This window comes from Bubalus kerabau, chromosome 19 (assembly GCF_029407905.1).
Source record: "Bubalus kerabau isolate K-KA32 ecotype Philippines breed swamp buffalo chromosome 19, PCC_UOA_SB_1v2, whole genome shotgun sequence".
NCBI lineage: Eukaryota > Metazoa > Chordata > Mammalia > Artiodactyla > Bovidae > Bubalus > Bubalus kerabau.
Window position 1 is genome coordinate 5,646,145 of NC_073642.1, and position 15,229 is coordinate 5,661,373.

The 15,229-nt window shown below is 40.9% G+C and overlaps 1 protein-coding gene across 6 annotated transcripts in view; it reads left to right on the forward strand.

Moving 5' to 3' along the window:
• Positions 1-15,229, forward strand: part of GABRG3 (gamma-aminobutyric acid type A receptor subunit gamma3) — a 650,486-nt gene that overhangs the window by 375,784 nt on the left and 259,473 nt on the right. For all 6 annotated transcript variants that reach the window (XM_055556667.1, XM_055556672.1, XM_055556669.1 and 3 more), the window contains 2 exons: positions 4,338-4,558; positions 6,934-7,016. In XM_055556667.1, the coding sequence (XP_055412642.1) occupies positions 4,338-4,558; positions 6,934-7,016 (304 nt within the window). The remainder of the gene's footprint in view (positions 1-4,337; positions 4,559-6,933; positions 7,017-15,229) is intronic.

Genomic DNA, 15,229 nt, shown 5'->3' on the forward strand with positions numbered 1-15,229 from the left:
ATAGCTACAAAGATGGAGAAGAGCCAGGATGATCTCAATCAGCACTGATTTATAGCAATTCTGAGACCCCAATGGGCAGATCCTGAGTGGAGTCTTATTCCCTGTGAGGAGAATATCTTTGATATTCTAGAGTTAAGTCTGGATTAACTCTACTCCCAGAGTTGGGCTCCCAAAGACTCTTCTCATTGGATCTTTACTCCATTGTCTGGGAGTTTCCTTTTTCCATTAACTGTTCCAGCTGTGGGAATATTGGCATTGAAGAATAAGCCTCCTTTTGGATCCAGATTTTCCAGGCTACAATTTATCATTACAGAAAGAAAAGCAACATTAAATCTAAGTCTCAAATAGTCACAGACTTTTTTCTGACTTGAGATTACGAATTTAAAAGGTGGCACTGATGAATTTATTTTCAGGGCAGCAATGGGGAAACAGACATACAGAACAGACCTGTCGACATGAGGGAATGGAAGGAGGGGGAGGGGGAGCTGCATGGAGAGAGTAACATGGAAACTTACAATTCCATGTGTAAAATAGATAGCCAATGGGAATTTGCTATATGACTCAGGGAACTCAAACAGGGGCTCTGTGACAATCTAGAAGGGTGGGATGGGGAGTCAGATGGGAGGGAGGGGACATGAGTGTACCCATGGCTGATTCTTGTTGATGTATGACTGAAAACCACAAAATAATGTAAAGCAGTTATCCTTCAATTAAAAAAAAAGCCTAGCCAGTCTCTTACTTGATAGACCAATTTCATGTGTGCATAGATCTTGTGTCAAAACGATTCCAAGATCCCTGCTATGCCTTTGTTTCAAATGCCATTGCCTCTGCCCAACCCTTTGCTTTCACTTTCACTTTACTCTTTCTCTTAAATTAAGCATAGATACCTTGGCCCTATCACCTTTCAGTGGAAAAGTCATGTATTAGTCTTTTGTCCTTGGAGCCAAATTTGCACAGTGACAACCTATTTAGAGATTTTTAGCAATGGGTCTGAATTATTTCTGCAAAGCTGAGTTTCAATAGGCTTTTAACACTAAGCATTTCTTGATCCTACGATTCACTGATAGGGATGAGAAGCATTTGTTTCTTCCATTCCTACAAGAATCAGTATTTGTTTTATCTTTCTTTTCTCTTTTGTCAACTAAAGAAAAACACACAACCTAAAAGTTGCAACTTAAGTGCCGGGGTCCAGCCCCGGCTGATCCAGGGTATTCAAAGCGGGGATGGCGTCGGCGACCTATTTAATTATTTATTCATCAAAGATATAAAGAGTAATAGAATAAGGATAGCTCAGTAGGAAAATTCAGTGGAGAAAAGAGGCTGAGTAGCTTGGTTTACGCGGGAGACCAATAAAACTTCAAGACAAGAAGCTTGCACCACTTACGTAGGCCGCAGGCGTCCTTCCGTTCTCCCAAAGGAGAGGAGACACTGAGGCCTCCCCGGTCAGATCTTAGAAGCCCAGGCAAAATTAGTAAGCTTGGTGGGTTCCACGCTCCAGATGGAGACTCAACCAGAGTTTGCGAGAGAGTGACATGGGGAGACAAGTATTTCGAGAAACTGATCCCAATTCTTTATTTTCCAGAGTCTGTTTTTATACACTGAGATGTTATACAAAAGTCACGTGGGGACAGCAGTCCTGACTTTTATTAAAGTCAGGTGCTTCACACAAATGTATACAGAGGTCTTAGGTGTGCTACATCATCTTCTGGCCAGGGGGGCCTGCTGACAATTTATGACCCTCTCCTTGTGACAGCGGTCAGTCAACACTTATTTCTCCAGGAGTGATTATTCTTAACACAGACGTCACTCAAATAAAGTTACATTCCTATAGGGTGAGGGTGTAGTGGGTTTTAGTTAAGGAAAGAATTTACTTGGCCTAAGGTCTAACGTGATTTATATCAAAGGTTAATACTTATTTTTCTTCTATATATTCATTAATGTGTATAAGGGCAGGGGATGTGGAGACTTAGCAGTAAACATTGGCTCAACAAATGAAAAACCCTTCACCAATACAATTTCTAATCAGCCCATTATACTTATACTAATAATTTTCTAACTTCTCTAAAGAACCTGTTTTTAGAAGGTTTAAAGCATCTCGTGCCTCTCACAGTTGGGAGGCTGTGAGCAATCACATGCGGCCGGACAAGCCTGTCAGGCAGGCTAGAGAACCTTCAGAGGAGTTTGTAGGTTAAAACACTCTTGTCACGCCCAGGAGTTTTTATTAACTGGAGCTCTAGGTTAACTCCTTCTCTGAAAGAGGTGGTGGGGAACAGCTCCCCGTAAAGTCAGAGCTGTAGGTGAGAGCACAAAGTAGTAAAGTAGGCAGGCTCTGGTTATGGGGGTAGATGCTCGAGGATTTCCAGGGGGACTCCTGAGGCTCAATCCCACCTTTGCATATGTCGAGCCTCCTTCCTCATGACCTTTGCCATGGGCGGAGTGCCTCACGCCGGCCCCCAACACTTAAGTATTATTTGGGGATCTTACTGAGGACTTAGGCTCAGTGGTAAAGAATCTACCTGACAGTGCAGGTAGCTGAGTTTGACCCCTGGGTTGAGAAGATTCCCTGGAGAAGGGAAGCCTGGTGGGCTATAGTCCATGGGATCACAGAAGAGTCAGACATGATTTTGAGACTAAACAACAGCAACAACAGCTGAGAACTTAGGCCTAGGATGCAGCCTCTCGGCTCTAAGGAACTGCTCTGAAGAGTTAAGGAGGAAGCCAGGATATAGCGTTTTTGCTGGGAAAAAAATGTAGTCAAACATCAAAAGATCACTGATAATTACAAAGAAGAGGTACCTCAAGTTAATGATTTTGATGCATTTCTATGTATGAGAAGATGTAAGAATCAAGGTTCGTTGAAATTGTCCCTTAGGTATTTATCTTAAATATCTAGGGCCAGTTTCCAAACCACAAAATGCTTCCCCCTTGTTTTTCCCCATCCTGAATTCCCCTCAGGGCACACCACTGGGGGTGTGTGGAGGGGGCCACTGGAGTGGCTGATGGCTTGTTCCTTGTAGAACTGGAAATTTTGGCAAAAATCTCTGTTTACTGGAATGGCGGGCAACAGTCCCTGTTCATACTTTCATAACTGCTTCCAAACTGGCCATTTATCCTCTGAGGCAATTCGTTTCTAGTGTTAACTTACCAAGCATAGTCAATAGCAGTTATGGCTTGTATTTTTCACCTTAATTTTCTAAGGCTTGTCTTCCCTGATTGGAATATAAGCCCCATGGAGGCAGAGACTTTTCCTATTGGCACAGTTCTGGGCCTTCAGTGGTTTGCAGAGCCTGACATAATGCAACAAAGATGATGAATGAGGGAATTAGTTAATAAAAGGTAAGACTGGTCTGCTGAATTACCTCTCAGAAATGTTCTTTAACCAGAAACTCAATGAAAAGTATAAAAAAGAGATTTGTTGAGAATTACTGAACTCTGTAAAAACAATTCATTTATAATATCTAATATGGAAGAAAACTATGAAAGATATTAAGATCACTGACCATATAGATCCTCTTTATTGTGGACCTTAAGATAATCCTTTAAACTGTGACTGGGGGAAGAGCCCCAGAGGCGGTCCAGACTTGAGACATTTCTCTGGGTCTCACAGTAACATCAACCCCATCCTGTATCTAATGTACTGTGCATATTGGGGTTACTTCCAGTTACAGAAAAAATTTGCCCCTTCAGCCTTCTGTTGGAATCGGCATTTGACTTGGGTGGCTGTCAGCCCTATTTTTTGTTGTTGTTGCTGCTGCTTGTTTTTTGCTTTTCTGTTTGATTTGGGTTGATTTGTGATTTGAGAAAGCTTTTGGATGAAAATGATCATTTTTATTAGTATATAAGCTAATACTCTCTGGATAATTTGTGTTGTGCCGGGCACTAGAGCTTTTTATTTAATCATTTCTTTTCATATAACTCCTTTAAGAAGTAGATAGACACTACTATTCTATTCATTTTATAGACTACAGTTGGGTAATGCTGAGTGACTGAACGGAGAGAATGCTAGATTTTGCTACCTGCCAGAACTTGGACTTAGGAATATAGGAAGGTCTGCGTCTATGTTCTGAATCATTTTCTACTACCTCTCGGGCTCTCGCTACACTTTATGTATTTATTACAATTTGCTATTTACAGAGCATTGTCATGTGTTATCTCACAGTTGACTAATGATATTGGTTACCTTTGTTAAGTGTCTGCCATGTTGATCCAGGCACGCTGTTAAGTGCTAACAGGTGAAGATGAAACCATGAGCAGAACCAAACTCCTGAGAAAGAAAGCAAAACCTGCAGAAAATCCACTAACAGAAATGTCTTTCCCCTCCTTTTGCTCTGTTTCAGGAATATCAAATCGATATATTTTTTGCCCAGACCTGGACTGACAGTCGCCTTAGGTTCAACAGCACAATGAAAATACTTACTCTAAACAGCAACATGGTGGGGTTAATATGGATTCCAGATACGATCTTCCGAAATTCCAAAACTGCAGAGGCTCACTGGATCACCACCCCCAATCAACTCCTCAGAATTTGGAATGATGGGAAAATCCTTTATACTTTAAGGTGAGATGCTAGTGAATATTTAATCCCACTAGTGGTCTGACACTGGGGACTTTAGATCACTGTAGGAATGGGACCCTATTTTCATTGCTGAGTTCTATCACTTCTCATGTTCAGCATGCTACTGGGTCTTGAAGAAGTTTTCCCTAATCCCACATGTGCAAAACTGCTGCTGCTGCTGCTGCTAAGTCACTTCAGTCATGTCCGACTCTGTGCGACCCCATAGACAGAAACCCACCAGGCTTCACCATACCTGGGATTCTCTAGGCAAGAAAACTGGAGTGGGCCGCCATTTCCTTCTCCAATGCGTGAAAGGGAAAAGTGAAAGTGAAGTCACTCAGTCGTGTCCGACTCTTAGCGACCCCATGGACTGCAGCCTACCAGGCTCCGCCATCCATGGGATTTTCCAGGCAAGAGTACTGGAGTGGGGTGCCATTGCCTTCTCCATGTACAAAACTAACGTCATACAAATAATCTTTAATAAATATAAACTCCTTCCTTCATTAGTATCCATTTCTGCTAGAAGTGGGCTGTGGAAATTACCTTTAATATATTTAACCCACAGGTCCATTCAACTAAGAAATAAAGATGTCTTGGTGTACTAATTGACAAATCTAATTATAGCCAAATTTGAGACCACAAGGAACAAAAGAGCACAGAGGGCGTTCTCTAATGCATCCTTAATGGAAGTGACAGCCACCTTGTAATCAGTCCTCCTGGGGCCAGGCTGTCCTCACAGAAACCCAGTAAGGTAATAGTGGCTGGATTTGAAAGAACATGAGCTCACTTGCCTGCCCAAAGTCTCTATTGGGAACTAATATTACCTGAGTTTGAACCTGGGTCTGTATCTCTCAAGAGTCTCTCCTGTAGGGTGACCTGAGTCTGACTGAATGCATGACTGCAACATACACAGAATGTATGGTATGCAGCTACACCAATCTTCCTGCTCATCCAGCCCTGGGATCAAGGAGGCTGCCCTCCCAGTCTCTGAGGCCTTTCTAGAGCACTGGCCTGACCACCTTGTGCCAATGGTCGCTTTCTCACTGGCTTTGCTGCTCCTTGGCTGCTTCCTGCACCTCCTGTCCAGCTCCTGACATGGCACCTCCTCATTCTGCTGCTCCTGCCTTAGGATTTTGCCCAATTTCCACTTTCCTGCTGACTTAGCTCATCCATTCCTAAGGTTTTAAGAGTCATATCCATGCTGAGGATTCATCCCATGAGTTATTTCCAATCCCTAATGTCCCTTCTGGGCACCAGATTCTTGGAGCTACCTGCCCATGTGATATTTCCTCATGAAATCCCAAAGGGCATTTGATTCAGCATGCTACCGGGGAAGGTGATTGCTCTAATACCTCTGACCATGTCCCTCTGTCCTCCTGCTTGGTGAATACCACTGCCAAGCCCTGAACACAGATTCCTCCCCTTACATCCATTATGAGAAGCTTTTAATTGCAAGTGATTTGTGGTTATAAGGAAAAATCTGTAACTCATATGGTAAATAAGTATTTGTCACATAGATAAAGGCACATATTGGCATCAAAATAAGCAGAACAGTTAAGAATTTTAAAGTTTCAGGGAAATTATAATGTTGGCAGACTGGGAACAGCAACAACAAAACTGCCACAGGAAATTCTACTGATGAGTTACATTTGGAAAACAGAATTTTTTAATAGCTATTTCCTCATCAATTCTTTTTTTTTAATTTTATTTTATTTTTAAACTTTACATAATTGTATTAGTTTTGCCAAATATCAAAATGAATCCGCCACAGGTCTTAAAAGAATATAAATGGGACTCTGAAATGAATGTGAGCTTCAGCAAATCATAATAGAGACATGGCCAGTCCTGGGATCCTTTACAAAAACTCAAACCCCAGGAATGCCTGCTTTGAAAAGATGCCATACACACATTTAGTGCAGTCAGCCCCTGCCTATCCAAGTGGGGAGGCTGGCCAAATATGAAATCTTCCCTACAAGTGGATGAACTTGGCATTATACCTAACTAGGCAAATAAATCAGTTTCAAAATGGAGGAAGGATTTAATTCAGTCAAGCAAATTAAAAACAAAGATATGTGACAGCAAGGACACATATTGTTTCAATTTGTTTCCTCTCTTACTTGGCTTGTATTTCTAGACACAGGGAATTCACTAATGGACATTCCCTTTGATTCTGATAGTTAAAAGTAAAGCAAAGTGACACGACACACAAACACCAAATGTATACTGAATGGATAGTGCCCTTGCCAAGACTGGATTCCATGCGGCCACCCCAGCCCCCTGCCCCCTGTGTTGTGGTAATGTGACTGCCCTGACCTTGCTTAAGGCCTTTGCTGGTTTGCTCCTGGCTGACCTCAAGAGTGACATTTGCTCCCCCACAGGCTCACCATAAATGCAGAATGCCAGCTGCAGCTGCACAACTTCCCCATGGATGAGCACTCCTGCCCGCTGATATTCTCCAGCTGTGAGTACTGACTCGGGCTATGACTGCTGTGGAAATGACTCTCTAGCCTATGCTGATTTCTAGTAAACAGTCATATGACTAATTATAGCATCACTGTACTACCAGAGAAAACAGATAACAGTTTTGGTCTGGACCACCTGAGGATATTCACTCTAGACTTTGTTATATAGAACCCATGTTACAAAATATGTAGCTTTGATAAATCCTTGAGCAACTTAAACCATTTGTATTAATAGTAAAGAACTCAGAAATTGATGAACTGTTGACTTACCAAAGACCCTTCTGCTAATAAACTGTATGTACTATTTGAATGTATACAGAATTCCTTTGCAATAATTTTAGGTTTAATATCATCTTCAGTCAGGTGGTTTCTCTTCAAAATAAAAAGATAGAGTTTTTGCTTAAATATATTTATATTTGTCTCATTATGCTATAGATGGATGTAATTTTTCATAGTATTTTATTTATTCCAGTTTTTACATAGGATTGATGCTAGAACTAACAAGTACTCATTTACTAATTCTTAAAGACTGTCTAATGCTAAGTACAGCAATACAAGTAAAAGGAAATATCAAATTTATTTGATTATAAAGTTTCAGAGTAAAGGCCAATATGGAAATGAACTTGCAGAATTTATAATGGCTCATTTAAAACATATTGACCACAATACTTAAGTATGACTCATAAGAATTCAGCTAAGTTTATTGACTATCTTTAAAATTGCATATGGGATATGACATGCAAATGTGATGAATTCTCAGGCAGATTTTGTGGCTTTCTTCACTAGACATTTTAGTGAAAAGACAAACTGAAATAATGGATAAACACATTGTACAGTTCATTTTAAATTCAGAAAAAGACAAGATAGAAAGCAAAATTTCACCTAGGGATAGATGTAACCAAGGAGGCCAAAGCCATCTTGAGAAAGAAGAACAAAGCTGAAAATGCCACAGTCACTGATTTCAAACTAGACTACAAAGCTATAGTTACCAAGACGTGTGACACCAGCATAAAAACAGACAGATAGCTCAGTGTAATAGAGCAGAGAGCCCAGAAATACACTCACATGTATGTGGTCATTAATTTATGACAAGGGAGACAGGAATATATGCAATGAAGAAAGGACAATCCCTTCAATAAATGGTGTTGGGAAAACAGGTCAGCTACATACAAGAGAATTAAATTCAACCACTGTCTTACACTATACACAATAATTAACTGAAATTATATTAAAAATTGAACATAAGACTTGACACCATAAAACTCCTACAAGAAAAATAAGTAAGCTCCTTAACATAGGTCTTGGTGATGATTTGTTTAATCTGACATCAAAAGCAAAAACAAAACCAAAAATAAACAAATGGAACTACATATCATACTGAAGATCTTCTGTACAGAAAAGAAAACCATCAACAGAATGGGAAGGCTGCCTATTTAATGGATAAAATATTTGTAAATCATAAGAGAGTAATATCCTAAATATGTAAAGAACTCCTTCACCTCAACAGCAAGGAAAATTTTTATTAAAAATGCGCAGAAAAGGTAAACAAACATTTTTTTCTGAAGAAGACATACAGATGGCCAATAGGTATATGGAAAGATGTTCAATATCACTAATAATCAGGGAAACGCAAATCAAAACCACAATGAGATATCATTTCACACCTATCAAAATGGCTATTATCAAAAGCACAAGTACTGGAAAGGATCTGGAGAAAAGGAAAGCCTTATGCATTGATGGTGTGAATTAAGTTGGTGCAGCCATTGTGGAAAATGGTATGGATATTCCTCGAAAAATGTAAAATAGGGCTACCATTTGATCCAGCAAGGAGAGTTAAGAAAGCCTTCTTCAAAGCTTCTTAACAAAGCTAAGGGAGGTGATGCAATTCCAGTTGAGCTATTTCAAATGCTAAAATATGATTATGTTAAAGTGTTGTACTCAATATGTCAGCAAATTTGGAAACCTCAGCAATGGCCACAGGACTGGAAAAGGTCAGTTTTCATTCTAATCCAAAAGAAATGTAATGTCAAAGAATGTTCAAACTACCATACAATTGCACTCAATTTAGCTGCTAGCAAGGTAATGCACAAAATACTTCAAGCTAGGCTTCCACAGTATGTGAACTAAGAACTTTCAGATGTACAAGCTGGATTTTAAAAAGGCAGAGGATCCAAAAATCAAATTGCCAACATTTGCTGGATCATAGAACAAGCAAGGGAATAAAAAAATAAAAATAAAAAACCCAGACATCTACTTGTGCTTTATTGACGATGCTAAAGCTTTTGACTGTGAGGATCACAACAAACTGTGGAAAATTCCTAAAGAGATGGGAATACCAGACCACCTTACCTGCCTCCTGAGAAACCTGTATGATGGTCAAGAAGCAACTGTTAGAACTGGACATGGAACAACAGACTGGTTCCAAATTGGGAAAGGAGTATGTCAAGGCTGTATATTGTCACCCTGCTTATTTAACTTCTTTGCAGAGTACATCATGCTAAATGCCATGCTGATGAAGCTCAAGCTGGAATCAAGATTGCCAGGAGAAATAACAGCAACCTCAGATACAAAGATGATACAACTTAAATGGTAGAAAGTGAAGAGGAACTAATCAGCCTCTTGATAAAACTGAAAGAGGAGAGTGAAAACGCTGGCTTAAACTCAGCTTTTAATAAATGAAGATCATGACATGCAGTCCCATTACTTCATGGCAAATGGATGGGGGAAAAAAGTGGAAATGGTGACAGGTTTTATTTTCTTGGGCTCCGAAATCACTGCGGACAATGATTATAGCCATGATATTAAAAGAGGCTTGCTCCTTGGAAGAAAAGCTATGACAAACCTAGACAGCATATTAAAAAGCAGAGACATCACTTTGTCGACAAAGGTGCATCTTCATAACTGGTGTACGTCTTAAACAGAGACAAAGTTGTCCATTCCCTGCCTGCTGTCCCGGTGCATTAACCGAGTTGGGCCCTCTTCAAGGTGGAATGTCCTGGCAAACAGGACTTTTGCTTGGCAGGAAAGGAACCACACAGCTCCTTGAAAGTCCTTTATCTTTTGAATGAGAGAGAAATAGCAGATACTGTGAAATGGTAGCAGTGGCCCTGTATACTGTGAAGCAAGTGCTCAGGTATAAAATTTCCAAAAGGAAGCCTGTCTTCTAAGAAGAGAGCAATTGTTCACTTGGCTGGTCTCAGAGATGCCCAGATAGTTGGTAAAACAGTGTTTCTGAGTGTGTCTGTGAAGGTGCCTACAGGAGTCATTAGAGTAGTACAGTAGTCAGTAGACTGGGGAAAGAAGATAGCCCTCACCAGTGTGGATGGGGTGGATGGAGTTATCCAGTCCTCTGAGGACCAAATGCAGGCATACCTCCTCTTATTGCATTTCACGTTATTGTGCTTCACAGATACTGCATTTTGTTTTACAAATTGAAATTTATGGCATCCCTTTTTAACAGCCTTGTTTTTTAATTAAGGTATTAACCTTTTCTTTTTTTTATATGTAATGCTATTGCATACTTTTAAAATACAGCTCATGTTGTTCTCACAGCAAGAATACTGGAGTGGTTTGTTTTTCAGGGAGGCCTGGCATGCTACAGTCCATGCGGTCACAAAAAGTCACACACAACTTGGTGATTGAACAACAGCAACAACAACTTTGCATACGTAATAGACAATTGCATAAAGTAAACAAAATTTATACGCTCTGGGAAATTCTGTGTGACTTGCTTTGTTGCTGTGTTTCTTTATTGTGATGACCTGGACCTGAACCTGCAATATCTCCAAGGTCTGTCTGTAGAAGAAACAGGTGAATGACAGTGGCATTTGCTCTTTGCTTGAGCTGGGACGTGCATCTTCAGTTCTCAGATATCAGGTGGCTCCTGGTTCCCAGGCCTCAGACTTGGATCAGGACTTAAAACCTCAGTCTCCTGATTCTGAGGCCTTTCAACTCAGACAGAAGTACACCACCAGCTTTCCTGAGTCTTCAGTTTTTAGAGGACAGACTGTAGAACTTCTCAGCTCCCATATTGTATGAACCAATTCCTATAATGTATGATCTCTTATATCTTTATCTCTATCTATCTCTGCATCTATACTTACCTTATTGGTTCCGTTTCTCTGGAGAACACTTACTAATACAGGAAGGGAAGTTCTCACCCTTCCATCCTATAAAATATGTGGACTCCAAGGTCCCCAAAATGTTCTTGTGTTCACTTGAGCTCACCTGCTTTGGATGTTACCAAAGGGTGTTTTTTGGTATGTCTGAGAGAGAGGGGAGTCCTGTAGCCTGGAGCTGAGAGTGAGAATCAAGGCATTGCCCTGGGAAGCAGGTTTCCCATCAGGGACCACACCAGGCAGACCAGTGTGGAGGGTGAGGGGCATTTTGCCAGCTTGTCTCTTTGCCTGACCCATACTCCTTGAGATGCTCACCTTTCACCAGATGGCTAGGTCATCTTCCCACATGCTGTCCAAGTCATCTTCCTACATGTTTCTGGATCACTGGCCTCCCCAGCTCTTCCCTGACCAAGCCACCTCACTGCTGAGGACACTCACACATTGCGGGGTGGGAGGGTGCTGTCGATGCAGACAGTGATGCCTGTAGCAGAAGGAATGGAGCTTTGAGGTCTCCTCCCATGAACTGTTGTGGTAGAAACCACTGCTACTGATGATTGCACTGGCTCTGCTGTCCAGTCTTGCAGGCAGGTTGCTTTTCTTCTGTTTCTGAGTGAAATAAGTTGTTGAAAGAGCTTAGGGGCCAGGTCATGGCAGAGGAAGAATTCCTGACTGTAGCCTACCAGGGTCCTCTGTCCATGTTATTCTTGAGTCAAGAATACTAGAGTAGTTTGCCATTTCCTTCTCTAGAGGATTTTTGCAACCTAGGGATCGAACCCAGCTGTCCTGTGTTGCAGGCAGATTCTTTACTGTCTGAGCAACAGGGAAGTCATGGACTCTGGGCCATTATGATGCATCAATGCAGGTTTATCAAATATCCACTCTTGATAATGGGGGAGGCTATGCATGCCAGGGGGATGATATGTAAAAATCTTTTATTTTGCTGTGAACCTAAACTGCTCTAAAAGTAGTCTTAAATTTTGAAATCACAAAAATAAAAGTCTTTCTCCTTGCAGTCCAAGGGACTCTCAAGAGTCTTCTCCAGCAATGCAGTTCAAAAGCATAAAGTCTTCAGTGCTCAGCTTTCTTTATAGTCCAACTCTCACATCCATATGTGACTACTGGAAAAACCATAGCTTTGACTAGACAGGCATTTGTTGGCAAAGTAATGTCTCTGCTTTTTAATATGCTGTCTAGGTTGGTCATAGCTTTTCTTCCAAGGAGGAAGCGTCTTTTAATTTCATGGCTGAAGTCACCATCTGCAGTGATTTTGGAGCCCAAGAAAATAAAATCTCTCACTGTTTCCATTTTTCCCCCATCTATTTGCCATGAAGTGATGGGACTGGATCTTTGCTGTTTGAATGTCAAGTTTTAAGCCAGCTTTTTCACTCTTCTCTTTCACTTTCATCAAGAAATTCCTTAGTTTCTCTTCACCTTCTGCTGTAAGAGTGGTGTCATCTGCATATCTGAGGTTTTTTATATTTCTCCTGGCAATCTTGATTTCAGCTTTCCAGGAATCAAGCCCAGCATTTTGCATGATGTACTCTGCATATAAGTTAAATAAGCAGGGTGACAATATAGCCTTGATGTACTCCTTTCTCAATTCGGAACCAGTCCAGTCTTCCATGACCTATTTTAACTATTGCTTCTTGACCTGCATACAGATTTTTCAAGAGGCAGATATGGTAATCTGTTATTCCCATCTCCTTAAGAATTTTACACAGTTTGTTATGATCCTCACAGTCAAAGGCTTTGGCACAGTCAATAAAGCAGAAGTAAATATATTTCTGGAACTCTCCTGCTTTTTCTATGATCCAACGCATGTTGGCAATTTGATCTGTGGTTTCTCTACCTCTTCTAAATCCAACTTGAACATCTGGAAGTTCTCGGTTCATGTACTATTGAAGCCTGACTTGGAGAATCTTGAGCATTACTTTGCTGGTGTGTGAGATGAGTGCAGTTATGTCGTATTTTGAACATTCTTTCATAGCCTTTTATGGGATTGGAATAAAGATTGACTTTTCCAGTCCTGTGGCCACTGCTGAGTTTTCCAAATTTACTGAGTGCAGCACTTTCACACCATCTTTTAGGATTTGAAATATCTCAGTTGGAATCCCATCACCTCTACTAGCTTTGTTTGTAGTAATGCTTCTTAAGGCCCACTTTACTTTGTATTGCACGATGTCTGGCGCTAGGTGCGTGATCACATCATCATGGTTATCTGGGTCATTCAGACCTTTTTATGCAGTTATTCTGTGTATTCTTGCTATCTCTTAATATTTTCTACTCTGTTAGTTCCATACCATTTCTGTCCTTTATTGAGCCCATCTTTGCCTGAAATGTTCCCTTGGTGTCTCTAATTTTCTTTATGAGATCTCTAGTCTTTCCCTTTCTATTGTTTTCCTCTGTTTCTTTGCATTGATTGCTGAGGAAGGCTTTCTTATCTCTCCTTGCTATTCTTTGGAACTCTGTATTCAAATGGGTATCTCTTTCCTTTTCTCCTGTGCCTTTTGCTTCTTTTCTTTTCTCAGCTATCTGCAAGCCATCCTCAGACAGCCATTTTGCCTTTTGTGTTTCTCTTCCTTGGGGGAGGTCTTGCTCCTTCGCTCCTGCACAGTGTCACGCACCAGTGTTCACTTAGCATAGGGCCTTCAAGATCCATTCATGTTGTTGCAAATGGCAGCATTTCTTTATGAGGCTGAGTAATATTTCACTACTTGTGTGCTCAGTTTCTTCAGTCGTGTCTGACTCTTTCGTCATGCAGAACTTATGGACTATAGCCCACCAGGTTCCATGAGATTCTCCAGGCAGGAACACTGGAGTGAAATATTACTCAGCCTCAAAAAGAAAACACTGCCATTTGCAACAACATGAATGGATCGTGAAGGCAGTATGCTAAGTGAACACTGGTGTTTGACACTGTGCAGGAGGGAGGGAGCAAGACCACCCGCAAGGAAGAGAAACACAAAAGGCAAAACTGCTGTCTGAGGATGCCTTACAGATAGCTAAGAAAATAAGCAAAAGGCAAAGGAGAAAAGGAAAGATATACCCATTTGAATGCAGAGTTCCAAAGAATAGCTATATATATATATATATATATATATATATATATATATATATAAATATATAATGTAATGTCTGTACACATACATTTGGAGAAGGAAATGGCAACCCACTCCAGTGTTCTTGCCTGGACAATCTCATGGACAGAGGAGCTTGGCAGGTACAGTCTGTGGGGCTGCAAAGAGTTGGACACAACTGAGCAACTAACAAACACTACACATATACATGTACATATACATATAGTATATATGAATTTTTATTTGGTGGGATATAGCAGGTGCCTGCCCCGTCTTGGTAAGGTACTCGGGATGGATGGGGGAAGACACCAGGGTCTAGATATTGGGTGTGGCTCGGTTGGAAGATACTGAGAGAATTCTCACCTGGTTGAAAGACACTGGGAGGTGGAGGGAGTTGATTAAGTACATCCAGGGCTCCGTTGAAACATACTGAGAAAATATCTACCCATGGAAGACACAGGTGGTGGCAGACTCAGTTTTTACCGAGAAATAACCGGGGCTCAGTTTAAAGACACTGAGGTGGCTCTGTTGTAGAAAGACATAAGGAATGGAGCTCATACTTGCAAGTACCTAGTTAACTGGGGAAATTAAATCTCACCCTAAATTTTGAGGGAGCTTATAAATGCATATGCAATTAAAAGTTAAGAGCTGGCTTGGTAGAACCTTAAGCAAGGCCTTCTAGGGGAAAGCTCAGATTTGTCTGTGTCTTTGAGATGTAAATATGCTATCTGATCTTACTAAGTTTTTGTATTGTATGTTTGTTTATATTAGGTCTTTTTGTGTTCTTAATAGGTGGCCAAATGATGGATCCTTTTAAAATTAGAGAAACTTACAAATTATTAAATCTAGAGCACTCTGATTGTAAGCAAATGTTTTGTTGGTGTCTATAAGGCACCAGGGCTTCCCTGGTGGCTCAGATGGTAAAGAATCTTCCTGCAATGCAGGGGGCCAGAGTTGGATCTCTGGGTCAAGATGATCCCCTGGAGAAGGGGCTGGCAAACCACTCCAGTATTCTTG